The sequence below is a fragment of the Bactrocera oleae genome, chromosome 2 (genome assembly GCF_042242935.1).
Source record: "Bactrocera oleae isolate idBacOlea1 chromosome 2, idBacOlea1, whole genome shotgun sequence".
NCBI classification, from domain to species: domain Eukaryota; kingdom Metazoa; phylum Arthropoda; class Insecta; order Diptera; family Tephritidae; genus Bactrocera; species Bactrocera oleae.
Window position 1 is genome coordinate 69,648,955 of NC_091536.1, and position 17,501 is coordinate 69,666,455.

Below are 17,501 nucleotides of genomic sequence, written 5' to 3' on the forward strand. Positions count from 1 at the left end.
TTACATCCGAACTTAGCCCTTCCTTACTCGTTTTTGTTTTCTTTTTTGTAAATTTTTTACTTTGTAATTAGATGAGTAATTAATACTTAAAAAATAGTTTGCTGTAATTAAAGCATTTTTACTTAATATATTGCATATCTTTATAAACAGTAGGGTTGTTATTATTTCTATAATTAATTTTATGAAATTCACGACACAAAAAAAAAATTATTACAATATTATAATAACGCTGAAATGATATTGATTAAAAACTCCAATTAGATATATTTTTCATATGATTATAATGCTATTCAAATGTAATTTGTTATAGACTAGTATAGTGGTAGGTTTTAAGCTGGCAATGCCAAACATTTTATGTAACTGTTTTTGTCAGTTGCTTTTTAACTCTGAGGTGCATATTTAAAAGTTTGTAATTTTACTTCATAATTTTTATATGCTGTTTTTCGGCTCCATACAGTCTTTTAAAATTCCAATCCAAATTAAAAGAAAAAAATTTGTTTTATTAATCAAAATAAATATTTGCAAAACTTTAAAGAATTTCTAAAAAAAAGTGTATATGTATCAAAATGAAGGCCATTAATTCAATTCCCTTTTGTACAGTTATTAGATTCTGATGATTAAACCCTAGTTTTAAAATAATTAACAACCAATAATTTTACATTGAAATCGCTTTTATTGTTTTTATGCACTTAATATACCCTAAGTTTGCCACGATGTTTGTACTCGTAACACCCAAAAGGAAAGACCCTATAAAATATATTAATTAATCATCAGCGGAGTCGCCGATATTGAAACATTATGGCATATAGCTGCCATACAAACGGTACGATCAAATGCATGTCCTTCGAAGGAATATATATATTTTTTTTTGACGAGGTATCTTTACAAAACTTGACATAAATTTTTATCAAAGGCATCCCTATAATCTCCGACAATTTTTCCCGATCGGACCACTATGTTGTATAGCTGCAATACAAAGTGACAGATCAAAATTAAGTTTGTATGGAAACTTCTTTATTTGCCATGGGTGTTCTGGTTTCGGTGCAGCCGAAGTAAACATTCTTTCTTGTCTTTTTATTTTATATTTTTATTTTTTTTCAACCCAATTGCCAGAAATGAATACGGAAATAGTCTACTTCATCGGTTTTTTTCTTTACCGAAAAAAGTCAAATTGCATAGTACCATATTATGTTTAAAAGTAATTAGTAAAGCACTTGTAGAGCAAGGGTTATCATGTTATCTTACTACCTGAAAGTGAGATAAGGCCGTTTGATGTTGTCGTATTTTATTTTTTAATTTTTTTTCAATTGCCTTACCACCACTCAAATATTTAATTTTTTTTACATCTCTTTACATACAACTTAATTAGCCGAGTGCATCAACAATTGTTACAGCACACATAAGGTTTTGATTCTATGACGTTTGTAAAATTATGATAATGATCTTTTAAGCGAAGGATTTGCATGCAATTTTTCCGCAAACGTCTGTAATATGAACGATTTACGTCAACAACGTTAGAAAACATCTGTCAATGAGACTATTTTGTTACAACTATGTTAACAAAAGCAAATTGCTTATCAACACAACATATTGCGCAATCGATGCGAGTGTTTGTGTACGAAAATATTTGTAGATAGGTAAACAATTCAGTAAAAACAACAATAATATACATTAAAAATATTTTTGAATTTTTTATAATTATTAGTTTTTTTTAAATATTTTTTTATATAATATATTATCTGATTATAATTTTTAGTTATCACTACTTTTTTTTTTACTATTTTATTTCATTTATATATTTATAAATTTTATTTTTTTAGTTATATTTTTAATTCATATAATTTATTATCACCTAATTACTTTTATTTATATATTTTTCTTATTATTTTAGTTTTTTATTTCTCATAATTTTCCTTAGATCGATCTCTTACATTATTTTCCTGAATATTTCTTTTTATAATACCCTTAACACCCGCATAAAAGTAAGAAAACCCTATAACTAATATATATATACCTATATATAAATGTATATAAACGCCACTAAGTAATGCAAGATTATAAAGAATTCCCTAAGACATGGTAAAACTAAACAGTAGACAAACTCATACTCGCATATAAATAGTACATACATACACGTGTTTCGAAAGTGTCGTTTTGTCTGCGTTGTCCGCTTGAACTCTCTTCGGCACAGCGCCTTCCTGTGTGAGATTTTTCTCAAATTTCTTATTTCTGGTATTATTTTTAGCGAAATTTTGTTCTGTCTTTTGCTGTTGAAGGTGTGGATAACGTTATTTGTGTATTTTTAAAATCGTGTATAGCTTTAGTTTGTATATCCCCCCCCCTACTCTTAGTGGCCTCTTGTTTATAATCGCATCTGCATTAATGTTGAAAAGTTTCGAGTTTTCACACTTGAAAAATCTTTCGAGTCAAGGCTTTCGATATTTTTATCGACTGTTGATAAACTTCTATGAACAACTTTTAACATTCGAAATAATAGTACTGAGTTGTCTGTGTCTAATCGTTATCATACTTTGAAGTAGTCAAAAATGAAATTAAGAAGATTACTCGACTTCTGCGCTATAGATTGTCATAGAAGGTTTTATGTTATTGAGTAGTAGTTAAGATATCAGTTGTCGGTTCTAGGTTATCACACCTAGCGGCTAAGCACTTATCCCGTAATGGTTGACTTTTTTCTTACAAAACATGTTCTATTTCACAATAAATTGTAATAATGTATTGACGTGATTCAATATCTATAGCGTACTTAAAATATTCAATTATTTAAAAATTCGAATGCCATTAAATGAAAAGATGTGATGAAATCCACCTTAAGCACTTTAAACGATTATTATAAAATTTACTACACGTGTATTAGGTAGAAATAAATGTCAAGTATTGTAAAAATCTATTTGCTAAAGGAGAATAACGTAACAACGTATATGTGGGTATTTACGCGCATACCTATAATATTATAGTAATATTGTTGAGATTTCCGAATGCTGTACATTTTTGGGGTTTCAGTTAAATTTTCGGTTAAATTTTTCCATGTTCATATGAAATATGAAAATAAGAAATATAAAGGGTCCTTTTGTTAGTGTTGTTGCACTTTTATTTCAAATTAATTCACATTCAAATTTCATTTCACAGAAAAGGTAATGGATTGGCAAATAATTTGCCTTTATTAGGTCGAAAATCCTTTGAACCAAATTTCGGCTATTCTTCCTATCAATACTCGTATAATCTCGAAAAAAATGGGTCGAATTTTAGTTTCCAACGAATAATGAAATATCACATGATCTAGTTCGTCATATAACAACTCCATTTCTATGGATGATACGGTTTGATTACCAAAAGCTAGTCCCAATAACTCATCATATGTAATCTTAAAGAAGTATGCCCATACAAGACATATAACAGAAACTTTTTCTGAATGCAAGAGAGCTTGTAGAATTTTTTCATAAGATCTCGCATTCCAAATCCGACAGTTTTTCTTACTTATTAAATGCGAAATTTATTTTCATGACTTGTAGTTCTGCATCCGTTGCAAATTTTACGATTTCCGGAAGTATACTCGACATAAATGTCAAACACATTTGACAGCTATCTCTCTATTGGTACGAAATTCTATACATCGAAAAATGAACTCTATAAATTTGAAAACGTAGACGTATGTAGTAAATTTTCGGCAGGCCATTTTCAGTCGTTGGCCATATAACTAAATGCTTCAATAAAATACTAATAAATCAACTAATTCAGATGAACTTTAATTAGACTCAATTGAAATCTGTCAATTAAATGAGTGACGACACAACCACTAATGGACAGAGGGGAAGGGTGGAGGATGAAATATTTATCTGTGTATCAAAACAAAAAAAAAAAAGGTAGGAGAGTAACAAATTGAAATTCCAAAAATATTTAGATGCTAGCGTTCATGCAATACTCGCAATATTCTATAGCGATTAATTAGAGCCTGAGTGTCATTCTTACGTTAGATATATAACTCGAGCATGTAGATGCTTGTAGGCAATTAGCATAATTTAAATAATCATTATGTTTATTAACATACACACATTCATACATCCATCCACACATTTTCATATAATTAAATAATATTTTCTACAGCAGCTTAATTACAACACTTTAATTTATAATTCTCTTTAATCTTCTTCATTGCAGTGCTCAAAGAGGAACCCGATGATTTGGTACACCTGGCTCCAGCTGCTGTTGATGCTTGCATGCGCCTCGACGACCCTGTACCATTTTGTGGTGAAATGCTATTAGGTCTGTGCTCTTACTCCTATGGCAGTTTCCTGCCCGATGATTACAGTTCACTCGATTCCAATACGAGCTCCTCATCGCCAGATACACCAAATCAAAATAGCAACAACAGCGCTATCAATAACAGCAATAACAATCATAACAGTAATAGCATTAACAAAATCGGCTTGAGTAGTCCCACACATCAACAGAATTGTAATAGCAATTTAAATGCTGGCACATTGCATAATAACAACAGCAATAGCAATAATTTATGCAACAAACCAGTTGTACACATCGATCCATTCATAAACTATAGGGAGGAATCGAATGACACCAACTGTTCGCAGCATTTACTCTCGCCCAGCGTGGCATCAAAGGTGAGTTAAAGCGAGAGCACGAGAAAATAGTTTTTTTTTAAATATGTAGTAATTGGTAATATTTCAAATATAAATTTTTGTTTAAATATTTTATTTTTAATTTTTTTTTAATTCTGTTTTTTTTAAATAATTTTTTTGTAATTGACGACTGAAATAATTTTGAAATTTATTGAGAGCAAATCAACTAGCTTAATTTTTCTCGTATTTTACTACTTTTTATTAAAATTATTCAGTAGTCAGTAAAGCCGTTGGATATATCTCTGTTTATGATCGGATATTCGTTTATTTTAATTTCAATACTGATGAAAATTTTCGTTCAAAAAATAAATATTGTATTTCGGAGCTCTTAATTCAAAAGTCAAAGTAAAAAACAACAATAAAATTGAGCAGTAAAAACCAAAATTAAAAATAAAACCAATTGTTACGATTAATTTTTCAACAGCTTTACGAATTCCCATAGCCTCAAATTTTAACTTTATAAATGAAACCAATAAAAACATTTTCCTACTCACCCAGCTTACTAAATTTCTGTTACTCTCCCATTTACATTTGCAGAGTCCTGAAGCAAGCAGTCTACCATCGCTCTGCAGTCCCAACTCCCTCAGTCAGGATGATGGATTTGCATTTATGACAATGAGCGTTGACGAAGACATAGACATGAGTATGCGTGCACCATATATTCCAATGAACGAGCAAGAGGATTTGCCACTCCTCACTGCTGACGATCTGATGTGGTGCGCCAGCAATGGCCTCGGCAGCGAAGAGCTGAACAATCAAAAGGATGTCGACGCCACGTTGCAACAATTGCAATTGCAACAACAACAGTCTAGCGAAAGCAATCACAACCTCTTGAATGGCTATCATGATGCTCAACACATCAGTCAATCACATTTCAATTCATTGTGCTCTTCACCTGCATCGACCGTTTCATCACTATCACCGTCACCGGTGAATCATCAACAACAACAACAGCAACAGCAGCAGCAGCAACAACAACAACTGCAAGATACAAGTTGTGTTTATAGTACGGACACTAGTGAATTGGCGGCGCTTCTTTGTGGCTCCGGTAACGGCACTTTATCAATTCTGAATAATAATTGTGGTGGTGGTAGTAGTGGTGGTGCAGAGGATCGTAATGTTGCTTTGCAACAACAACAACAACAGCAACAACAACAACAGCAGACACATTGCGTTGATTTTCGTTTGCAGTTGCAACAAGAGTTGGCCGCCGAACAGCAAGAGCAGCAACGGCAGCTGCAACTGCTCGGCTTGAACATAGATTGCAAGAAGGAGAGTTCACTGTCGCCGAGCTTATGTGATTCGCTGGAGGACACCTTTGACAATGTTTACAGTAAGGATTGTAAGTATCGCCGGCTCGAGCAAACATACCCTCCACTTCGTCTTACGTAAAAATTAAGAAATGCGTACGTCTATGTAACGGAAATACGGAAATTCGTTGAGCTATATATAAGCATATTTTTTCAACTTGTATTTCGACACATATCAGTCAACATTTTTTAATTGTAATTAAATTTAAATAATCCCTGGCTAAATTGCGACTTTGCGCTGATTGAAAGATTATCATGTAGCGGCACCTCAGCGACCCTTGACGAAATGCTATTCTTATTTTATTGTACTATCTCGTATTTGATTGTCGTTTGTTGTTAACGTCACTAGGGGTGCGTTCTGCCTTTGATGTCTAACTCAGTGTACTGTTTTATCTTAAAATATATGTATATATTTTTCATATGTTTAGTTATATTTACTTTATTTACGTATACTATTTTGTGTTGTTTGTTTGGGACCATAGTTATACAATAATATAGATACATGTGCATAGTGCTATATCTCTGGATTAGCTGCCTGCTTCTCAAATACAAAAGTTAGCCAACACTTCTATTTTGCATTTATGTGTACATATGTATGTTTGTATGTATATTTGCATCTTAATCCCCTGGCGTGTAAATGTTTATTCAATGCCAAGGTTGCGGCGATTAAGAAACAACAAAAAAAAAACTAATAGAATTCAAAAACAAAAGCAAAGCGAGCTGAATGCACATACGTATATGCACATAAAATAAAAAGCGAATGGAAAATCACAATTAAATAAATTAGTTTATTATTATCTTATTTATTTATTTTCCGCTCGCATTTCATTTTATTATTTTCGTTCTAATAATTGTTTTTTACCGGGCTTATTACTAACGTCTGTATTTTGTCTACATTTACATGTTACTTTTTGTATTCTTAAATAATTTTCTCCTTTTTTTTTTGTAAGATTGCGATAAGAAATTGCCGTATTAGTTTTATAAGATTTTTTAAGAATCTAAATTGATTCAAGTCAATATCGGATCAAACATCCGAACTAAACGATCAAAATGAAGTCCTTGCAGGAATCACGTTTTTATTTCACAATAAATTTTAACGAAAATTGAGAAATATTGTTGTCAAAGGCAACTTTACAATCTCCAAAGATATGTTTCAGATGGAGCCACTATTGCATATATATGTAGCTGTCATACAAACTGATCGATCTAACTCTAGAAAAATATCTTTTATACCCTATTGTGCTATAAAAATTGCACATGTAAAGGCTTTAAAATTCTCTTAACCACACTATTCTTTTGAGTTTGTATTAAGTGAGAACACTCTGAAGCCCAATTTCATAAGAATAAAAATGCGTTCGATTATTTTTTTTCTGCCTCAGCTACTCAAATTTCTTTGCATTACATATCATTTATATAAGATTAATTGTTTTACAAACATAATCAATATAGCTTTAATTTTATTTCTCTAAATTTATATTAATTAACACAATAGCATGCAAAATTTAAAAAACAAAAACAAAAAATTTAATTTTTTGGCACACTTCATACACACTGTAATAATGCATACCTCCTTTTTATACACATATAATATTATATATGTATGTTTTTTGTTGTTGTGTTGTTTTAATTTATTTGAACTTCCGCTTCTCCGTGTGCGTGTGCGTTTTTCCTAGGCTAATTGTCGCCGATCTTTGTGTAATTTCTTTTGCCGGACGTTTGGCTGCCTTTATGGTTGCTCTTTTGCCATACATTTGTGTGTGTACCATATGTGTATTAAATATTATATGTGGATAGGCCCCTTTCGCCTTACTATGGTTAAAATATTGTAAATATTTGCAAATTCTTAAAATATGTTGGAGCAGTAATAAAACTCAAGTGGAATTTTCTTATTTTTTATTTATATGTCAACAAGTATAGGGTGTGTCGTCGGCATATTTATTTACTTTTATATTAATTTTTTGTATATTTTTTGTATAATATATGACAATTTCGAACAATTTGGGCTTCATTTTCATCAAGTTGCATAATATTAATTCAATTTCAAATTGGTTGCCGCACGAATGTCAATTAAACCGTTGTGCTTAATTAAGTTTTGCACCACTTCAATAGTTCACAACACCCTATAAAACAAGCAAGTGGCATTCATTTGCCAAAAAGTGCGATTTTTTGTATTATTATAATTTAAATGTCTTCATAAAAGTTTAGTGTAGAGTAAAATAAATTGAAATAAAAAATTTACTTGATAGACCACCCACTCCATAAATTATTATTATTATTTTTTTTAACACACACACGTGCCGGCGCATATATAATAAATATGTTTAGTTGAATGTGTCTTCGAGCTCATGGTGGGATGTTCGCTGGTTCCCCCTTCGTTTATGCTATCATTTATTGCTAACGTGCCATCAATTCAATGATGCAAATTGAATAAGATAAAGAAGGTGATTACGTTTTTCAATTTTCAAATTGTTTATGGACTCAAAATATGCTGATGTACATAACTACATGCATACAATATTATTTCTTTGTTTATAAAATGCTTCTCCGGCAGCTGTTGATTGACAAGGGTCCAAGTAATTAAGCCGTTTGTAGCGCCATCAATTCCTATTCACCACCTCATGTTGCCACTAAAGTGTAATATTCATTAATTAGTCAATAAATAGTCAAAATTATAGCGCTAGTAGATTTTCACACTTGAAAGCGACAACATACACTTGTACAAGTATGTTTGCGTGTATTTTATAATATTTTTTCTTTTATTTGTGATGCTTGTTTGTTTTACACTTGTTATGCACGCATTATGTATGAATATGTATTCATAAAAATTCCAATAATTATTGATTGAGTGCCCTGTTGAACTTTATTCCGTGTTTTCTTCTCCGCTGTCGCTTTATTTATTTTCTTGATTGATGTTTGAGCATCATACGAATATTTTCTACGGTATAAAAGTTCACACGTTTCTAGGTATGTATATAGAAGATGTAGCAGTAGAAGTATAAAAGCAAAAATAGAAAATTTATTTTTTATTTGCTTTTGAACTTCAGAGTGTGAAAAAAGAATTCAAACCCTGAAATATAGATTTGAAATTTCGCAAACCAAACACGTGAAATTAAAAAATTAATTTTACTAATTAAAATAATTAAAATTTCAAAAAAAGTAAGGAAGTTGTAAGTTCGGTTGTAACCGAACATTTTATACGCTCGCAACTTGCACGGATCAAAGCCCGGGAAATTACTTAAAGTGTTTGCAAAATTTTATGTTAAAGGAAATTCAAACCATTTTTGACCCAAAAACATACTATTATCGAAGGTTTCATTTATTTATTTTATTATATGAAATATGTACCCATCACATTGACCGATATTTTCGGTTAGAAGTAAACTATAGGCACTGGGATCCACATATTAAGTACCTAGGGGCTAGAGCAGTTTTGGTTCGATTTAGACAATTTTTGGTCACAAGGTGGCACACTTTAAACGTATTATTCACCCAAAGTTTTACCCCGATAGAATCATTGTTGCTTGATTTGCATAATGGAAAGTGAAAGAATCAGATCGAATTTAAAATGGTGTTATATTGAAAATAAGCGTAGTTGTAATCCGATTTCGCCCAAATTCGGTGCCACGCCCACTGACTAATTTTGAACGCGGTTCCTACAAAGTCATCTCATAATATAAATATAAACCGCTTACGGTACCAAGAAACATGTGTACCAAGTTTCATAAAGATCAATTTTTACTCAAATTACAGCTTGCACGGACGGACGGACAGACAGTCACCCGGATTTCAACTCTTCTCTTCATCCTGATGATTTATATATATATATATAACCCTATATTTAACTCGATTAGTTTTAGGTGATACAAACAACCGTTAGGTGAACAAAACTATTATACTCTGTAACAGGTTGCGAGAGTATAAAAATAATTAAAATTAAAAAAAAAGAAAGAAATATATATATTAAAAAAGATATAAAAAAGTTGTTAAAAAAACAATCAAATTATAACTCTGCCAGTACCCAGTACCATACAAGGTGCGTTTCAAAGTAAACAGGACTTTAAAAAAAAAAGACAGAACAAATGGTTTTATCTGCAAAATCAATTAATTGTATTCAAAATAGTCTCTTTCCTTTAGTACAGCTTTTTGCACGGTCCAAAAGCATGTCGAACGAGTGTTTTAGCTCGTTGCCCGGTATGGCCGCCAGTATGCCGGTGCAAGCCTTTTGAATGGCCTCCACGTCTGCATAACGCTTTCCTTTCATCGGCAAATGCATTTTTCCGAAAAGGTAGAAGTCGCACGGTGCCATATCAAGTGAATACGAGGAGTGGTTGATTGTTAAAATGTGATTTTGGTCAAATAATCGGCCAAAAGCGTCGATCGATGAGACGTCGCATTATCGTGCAACAAACGCCAACTTCCATCTTCGCGATATTCGGGCCGAACACGTCGAATACGGCGCAACAAACGCTTCAAAACTCCAAGGTAGAATACCGCATTAACGTTTTGGACGGGTGGAACAAATCCTATGTGGACATCAAATCTTGGAATCATAAAAACAAATCAGCATTGTCTTCACTTTTGACTTCTCCAGGCGCGATTTTTTTGGGTTTCGGCTCATTTCTCATTTATGTCCTCGCGACCACTTTGAAAGCGTTGAAACCACTCGTGCACTCTGCTACGGGATTGGCAATCATCGCCATAAACTTGTTTTATTAATTGAAACGTTTCGGTAAAAGTTTTACCAATTTTAAAACAAAATTTAATGTTGGCTCTTTGTTTGAAACTCATTTTCGCACCGATGACAAAAACATACTGACACTTAAAATGCAATAACTGCACTTCCAATAGATGAAATGTCATGAAATATTTATTGGAAGTCGATAAAGGATAGCAGATTCTAACGCCCTAGTCGACATATAGATGGCGCCACTAGAGTTTACTTTGTTACTTTTTTACTGTTTACTTTGGAACGCACCTTGTATTATAATTAAAAAAATGATTGTAAAAACAAATAATAATAATTGTAAAATTCAAAAGAAAAGACTTAAAACCTTAACCCTGCTGCTACTACAGTACATTGGATTTTTCTCAGTAATTTTCATTCACAGCACTTTTTGTTTAAGAACTTACTCTTATTTGTATGAGATTTTTTTTAAATATTTGAAAGTACAATTAAAACCCAAATAAAAAATAACGGCTTACTTTAACACATAACAATTAGTAACATAATTAAAAATAATACTGAAATATTCTTAATCCTTTCCGACTTATATTGTTATTATTATCTTTTTTCTATTTGAAAAGAAATCAATAACTCTTGATTTATTTTAAAAACCGAAAATTTATAATCTAAATTACCTAATACTCTTAACATATTCGTGTCTACTGTAAAAATACTGTATTAATTTTTAACTCTTTCCCACATTTTTTATCTTACGACACTTCTTCAATTAATCGAAATGGGGTATATAGCACACAAAATTATAACACATATATTTTATCTACTTGTATGTGTTTTTTCAAAAAATAATACGTACTATAAGAGAGTACTGACATAATTAATCATTATTCTAAATTTAAAATCTAATAGAAAGCACAAAATGTCACTCTCCGTTATGTACTGAATTTTTGTGCGACAGAAATTGTACCATGCAAATTGGCATTGAGAAAACTGACCAGCCGCATTGTTTCTTTTCACTTTCGGTGCTCAGCAATATATCGAATATTTGATGTACCAGCATTTTTAGATACTACATATATACATACATATGGTACATATTTAAGTATACTTTATATATTTTTACGAAAAAGTATTGTAGGCCTTACCTCTCAACACAATTGTATAATATTCATGTTTTACTGCCAATGTCAGGGACATTGTTATTACTTTTTATTATATTTTGTTTGGCTGATAAGCGAAACCGGAATAAATCAAATGGGCTATAGACATTTTTATACTCTCGCAACATGTTGCTACAGATTATACAATAATAGTTTTGTTCACCTAACGGTTGTTTGTATCACTTAAAACTAATCGAGTTGGATATAGGGTTATATATATATATAAATGATCAGGATGGAGAGTCGAGTTAAAATTCGGGTCACTGTCTGTCCGTCCGTCCGTCCGTGCAAGCTGTAATTTGAGTAAAAATTGAGATGCCTTTATGAAACTTGGTACACATGTTTTTTGGTATCGTACGACGGTTGGTATTGCAGATGAGCGCAATTGGACAACTACCACGCCCATCAAAAACAAATAAACTGCCACAACTAAGCTCCGCAATATGATACAATACTGTTATTTGGTACCCAGGATCATGTTAGAGAGGGGCATATTTAGTTTAAATTTTATTTAAAGTGGGCGTGATGCCATGTGGGTAGGTTGAATGTGCATATCTTCTAAACCGCTAAAGCTATAATAACAAAATTCAGTGAGGACAAATGTTTTTAGAACCTCTATCGACAGTGCGAAATTGAGTGAAATCGGGGGACAACACACCTATTTCCCATATAATGCCATTTGAAATTCCATCTGATTCTTTCACTTTCCACTATGCAAATCAGGCAACAATGAATATATCGTGATAAAATGCGTTTAAATTATGCCATCTTGTGACCAAAAATTGTGCAAATCGAACCAAAACTGTTCAAGCCCCTAGGTACTGAATATGTGGGCCCCAGTGCCTATAGTTGACTTCTTTCCGAAAATATTGGTTAATGTGTAAGATATATAATTGAAATTCATATAATAAAATAAATAAATGAAACTCTCGATAATAGTATGTTTTTGTGTCAAAAATAGGTTGAATCGGATCAATACTTCCTTTAATACAAAATTTTGCCAACACTTGAAGTAATTTCCCGGGCTTTGATGCTTGCAAGTTGCGAGAGTATAAAATTTACGGTTACACCCAAACTTAGAACTTCCTTGCTTGTTTTATATTGAGTTCATTGCAATATAGAATATGCTGCGATTTTAGGGTCTATAAATAAGTTTAAATACATAAATGTTGCAGAGTTCTTGAAAATTTATACGGATTATTTTTATTGCTTTTTTGATTGTAATATTAATTAGTTAGTTGGTGTGTGGGCTGTGACAAATTTGTTATTTGGAATTAAAACATCACACAATATTTCCGGCTTTTTTAATCATTATATAAATATTAATTAATCATTTTAAAATATTAGGATTCTTACTAATTTAAGTATATAACAAAATTAAATTTTACATTTTTTCAATAAGGTTTTCATATGAAAAAGGTTTAATAAAAATTATAATTTTTTAAAATCATATTTTTTATATATATAGTTTTTTAATCTTTAATTAAATTGATTAAAACTTCTTTTTAAATTATTTAGTTTTCAAATACATTTTTTTAAATTTTTTTTATATAAAAACTATAATTTTTTAAAATAATTATTTTTTTTCATAATATTTATTTAATTTTTTAGTTTAGATTAAATCGATGAGCATTTTTCTTTCGAAATATCACATTTTTTATTTCTTTTATATATAAAAAATGTTTGATAACTGTTATATTGTTTAAAAAATTAGTTTTTTCATAATTTTTTTTTTTTTTTTAATTACATTAAATTTATTATATTTTAAATTTATTTATTATAAAAAAGTTAATAAAAGCTATAATTTTGTAAACCATTTTTTATCATATTTCATGTTTTAGTATTTTCTTATCTCTTTTTTCATATGGGAAGGAATAAGCTAAATAAAATTTATTGACAAAATAACAGTTTCTCGCCATTAATTGTTAATAAAAACAAAAATATTTATCGGAGAGAAAAAAATTTCGGTCAATTACTAAATTACTAAAAAATCTATTTAAGAAGCTCGTGTTAAAATTTGAGACTAATCAATTTAGCCGTTTTCGAGTAATGTTGGTCACCGATTTAGAAGACACCATTCTGAGAAAAACGTCTTTAAGTTTAGTCATGTAGTCGCTGCCGCTACGGCCTTGTACTTCCAAGTACTCTAAAACGTCTTTTCAAATTTGCGTGTAACTTCGAAAATATTCACCAGAACAATAGAAATTTTCTGTGTGTATTCTTAAATATATGTACATTAAAATTTAAAAAAACCGATTTTTTGAAAATTCTAACTGTATGTAACCCCATAAAAAAACAAAATTTGCCACAAAATTATATTTATTTAAAATTATCTAATACTTGTATAATACATTTTTATTATTTTTAAAAAAAAAAGCGAAATCCTGAGTACACTGTATGGAAATATAAATTTATTTATTATTTATTATTTTTATTTTTTTATATTCATTTATAACTGTTTATATTTAAAAAACTCAAAACTCAACGAATTTCCTCCAAAACACGCGCATTTCTGTTTGCAGTAAGACCAAATTACACATTTAAATTTTTTATTTTAACTTTTAATATTTTCCGTTTGCTCTACCTTCCTCCGTTACTTTCGTATAGCTACGAATCTTGATTGCTGGAATGAGTTGTTGCAAATCAATGTCAGCGAAACTTCATCCTCAGCATCGCCCTCGCCTGTGGCATCGTTAAACTCGCCAACTCAGCAACAACAACAACAGCACAAGCTGGACAATAGCAAATCACACTTGCGCCTGGAGCAACATCTGTCGTCGCCGCAGCAGCAGCACCAGCAGCAACAGCACAATATAATTTTGAATGCCGTGCCATTGATAACAATACAAGACACTAAGAATATTTTGTTGCAACAGCAGCAGCAGCAGCAACAACAACAACAACAACTCAATATCAGCAATAAAATGCTAATAAAAGATGAAATGTTGCCAGCGAATCGTGGTGGTCATAAAGTCACAACAATCAAGTTGTTGAATGGCCAAGCAACAACAATGACAACACCAACAATTGGTACAAGCGGTGCCACAGTGCGTATGATTGATATTAAACAGCAGCACGGACAACAAAGGCAAAACCAGCAACAACAACAACAACAGTCGCATAAACGACATTTGGTGAGCTCCATGCCCAGCACACAGCTGGAGAGCAAGCGCATGAAGAGCGCTGCAATGGACTTGCAGTCTGTGCCACAGCTGCTGCAACAACTAGTATCGCCCTTGCAGCCGCAACACTTGAAGGGGCAACAACAAAAACTGCAACAACAGCAGCAGGCACGCAAAGCCAACAGTAGCGTGTCGCGTTGGGTCACCGCCGCCGAGCTAAAAGCCAACTGCAATGGCATGCAACAACCGCAACCACAATCAAATTCAGTGCTGAAGAATTTGCTAATTAGCGGCTGCGATGTAAGTGCAGGCTATTGTCTGGTGCCGATGCGGCCCAAAAAACTAGCGAAGGCATAAATTGCGCACGCATGTGCGGCGACGGGGTGGCGCGTTTGCGTGTTGGTTGGAGGGCCGCTTAGCGCTTTTCAGCCTATCGCCTCGCCACTCAAGCCGCACATTTAGCCATAACAAGCTGTATTTTAAAAATACATTTGCCTAATAACTAACCAACGACCGTTTATTTGCCGTTGTACATGAAAACACAAAGCAATTTACAAAAAAAAAAAAAAATGAAAATTGATATTCATTTTCCGTAATATTCGCTGTGTTACAGTCTTGTGCTTGGAATTTCTTCAGACACAATTAATGCATAGTTTACTTTAAAAGTTGCAAATTGGTTTATTTAGTTTTATAAATTTGTAAATGGATCGATTTTATGATAAATACGTTTGTGTATACACACACACACGCACGCAAAATTTTTTGTTAATATTTTAGTTTTAACGCCGTAAGTTATGCTAAAGAAAACTGTAGATACAGCAAATAAAAAAAAAACTTTATTTAATATTTAGTCCTAGAACAAATTAAAATATTATTAAAATAAAATTATTGATTTAAAATTACGTTTATGAGTATAATCTAGTAAAATAGTTTAAACTATAACTTTAGCACTAGTCGAATAGCTCTAAGCAGCGTGAGAAATGTGGAGCGGCAAACGCTTCGAGATTTGTTATACACATACATACGTATGTAACTCAACAAACACACACATACACAACCACACATGTGTATTTATATACATACATATATACTTTATATATAAAACTATATATCAGAAGATGCAATCAATTCTCCGCTGTTGTTATTTACACTAATTTTAAATTCAGCTTTAAGTTGACCAAAAAAGGAGAATTTTTTTTTAGGATAAAATTAAAGTTGTTAAATTTGTTAAAACGGACACTGTAAATAAATAATTTAGCTGTATGAAATAAGCGCAAGCAAAAATGCAAGCTAAAAAAATGAAATATATAAAATGATTTGACTAAACAAAAAATGGAGCGTTAATGTAATAAGTGTTTATAGTATGAGTAGAATAAATAAATCGTAAAAAATCTTAAATTAAACAATAATTTCAAGTTACACAGCATTGAAGACCGACCAAATTAAGCGCTAGCGTTAGGATAATGCTTTTACACACGGCCCCAATCGGCAAAGTCATGGCGCAACGCTGTCTTTATAAGACTCGCTAATTTAGAGATTTCAGTTAGTATGCAGTATAGTTAGCTAATCTAGCGCACACATACCAAAAAACAAAAGCACAATTAAAAACAACAGCTAATATTATAATAAAATACTATAGCTCGTCCGCATTGACTCAGTTCTGTATAAATACACATACATATATACTTGCTTACATAAATATATATATAATTTTAAATAGGGTTAAATTATATAGACGTGTTTATGCACAAACTGTAGCGACTTTAATTTTCTACTGTGATAGAATTTTCCTTTTATTTGTGTAGCACACACACAATACATATACATACATCTAAGTTAGTTAGGAACTTGTACATGTAGACAGCCAATATTGGGAATCCAATTTGTTTCCGACCTTTCATGCGTGAATTTGTTTAATAATATTTTACAAATTTACAAATTTGTTGTGGCACAATTGAAATTTCTTTGTGGAAATGTGTTAAAAATAATGCAGTTCATATTTATTTATAAGTTTAATTGAGCAATTTTGTGGTTAAGAGAGAGCCTTTGAGGTTGGGAATGAGAGCTTGAGATTGTAAATGATATTTTGAAGTTAGACATAAGCTCTAGAGGTTAGAAATGAGCTTTTGAGGTTAAAACAAGCTTTTAAGTTTAGAATAAGCTTTTGAGGTCAAAACTGAATTCCTAAACTTAAAATGAGCTCTTGCGGTTAGAAATAACTTTTGAGGTTAGAAATGAGCTTTTAATGTTAGACTGAGTTCTTGAGATGAGAAATGAGCCTTTTAGATTGAAACGAAATTTTGAGTTTGAAACGAGCTTTTGAGTTTAGAAATTATCTTTTGAGCTTAGAATGAGCTTTTGAGGTTAAAGCGAGCGTTTGAGGTTAGAATCAGCTTTGAACTTAAAATTTATCTTTGAGTTTGGAATGAGCTTTTAAGGTTAAAGCTATCGTTTAAGCTTAAATGTTACTAATTTAACCACGTGATATTTATTATTTGACATATTTGCTATAATTTGCAAAAATAAAAATATATATTGTATTTCTAAGTCCTTGTTTCCGCCAAAGCAAAGTA

General features: G+C 31.4%; 1 protein-coding gene across 1 annotated transcript in view; it reads left to right on the forward strand.

Annotated features, from left to right (window-relative positions):
- The window catches only part of LOC106616215 (protein similar), a gene marked incomplete at its 5' end in the record, with an annotated part of 59,792 nt that overhangs the window by 19,394 nt on the left and 22,897 nt on the right, over window positions 1-17,501 (forward strand). The window contains 3 exons of the mRNA XM_070108171.1: window positions 4,177-4,637; window positions 5,193-5,997; window positions 14,414-15,228. Coding sequence (XP_069964272.1) covers window positions 4,177-4,637; window positions 5,193-5,997; window positions 14,414-15,228 — 2,081 coding nt within the window. The remainder of the gene's footprint in view (window positions 1-4,176; window positions 4,638-5,192; window positions 5,998-14,413; window positions 15,229-17,501) is intronic.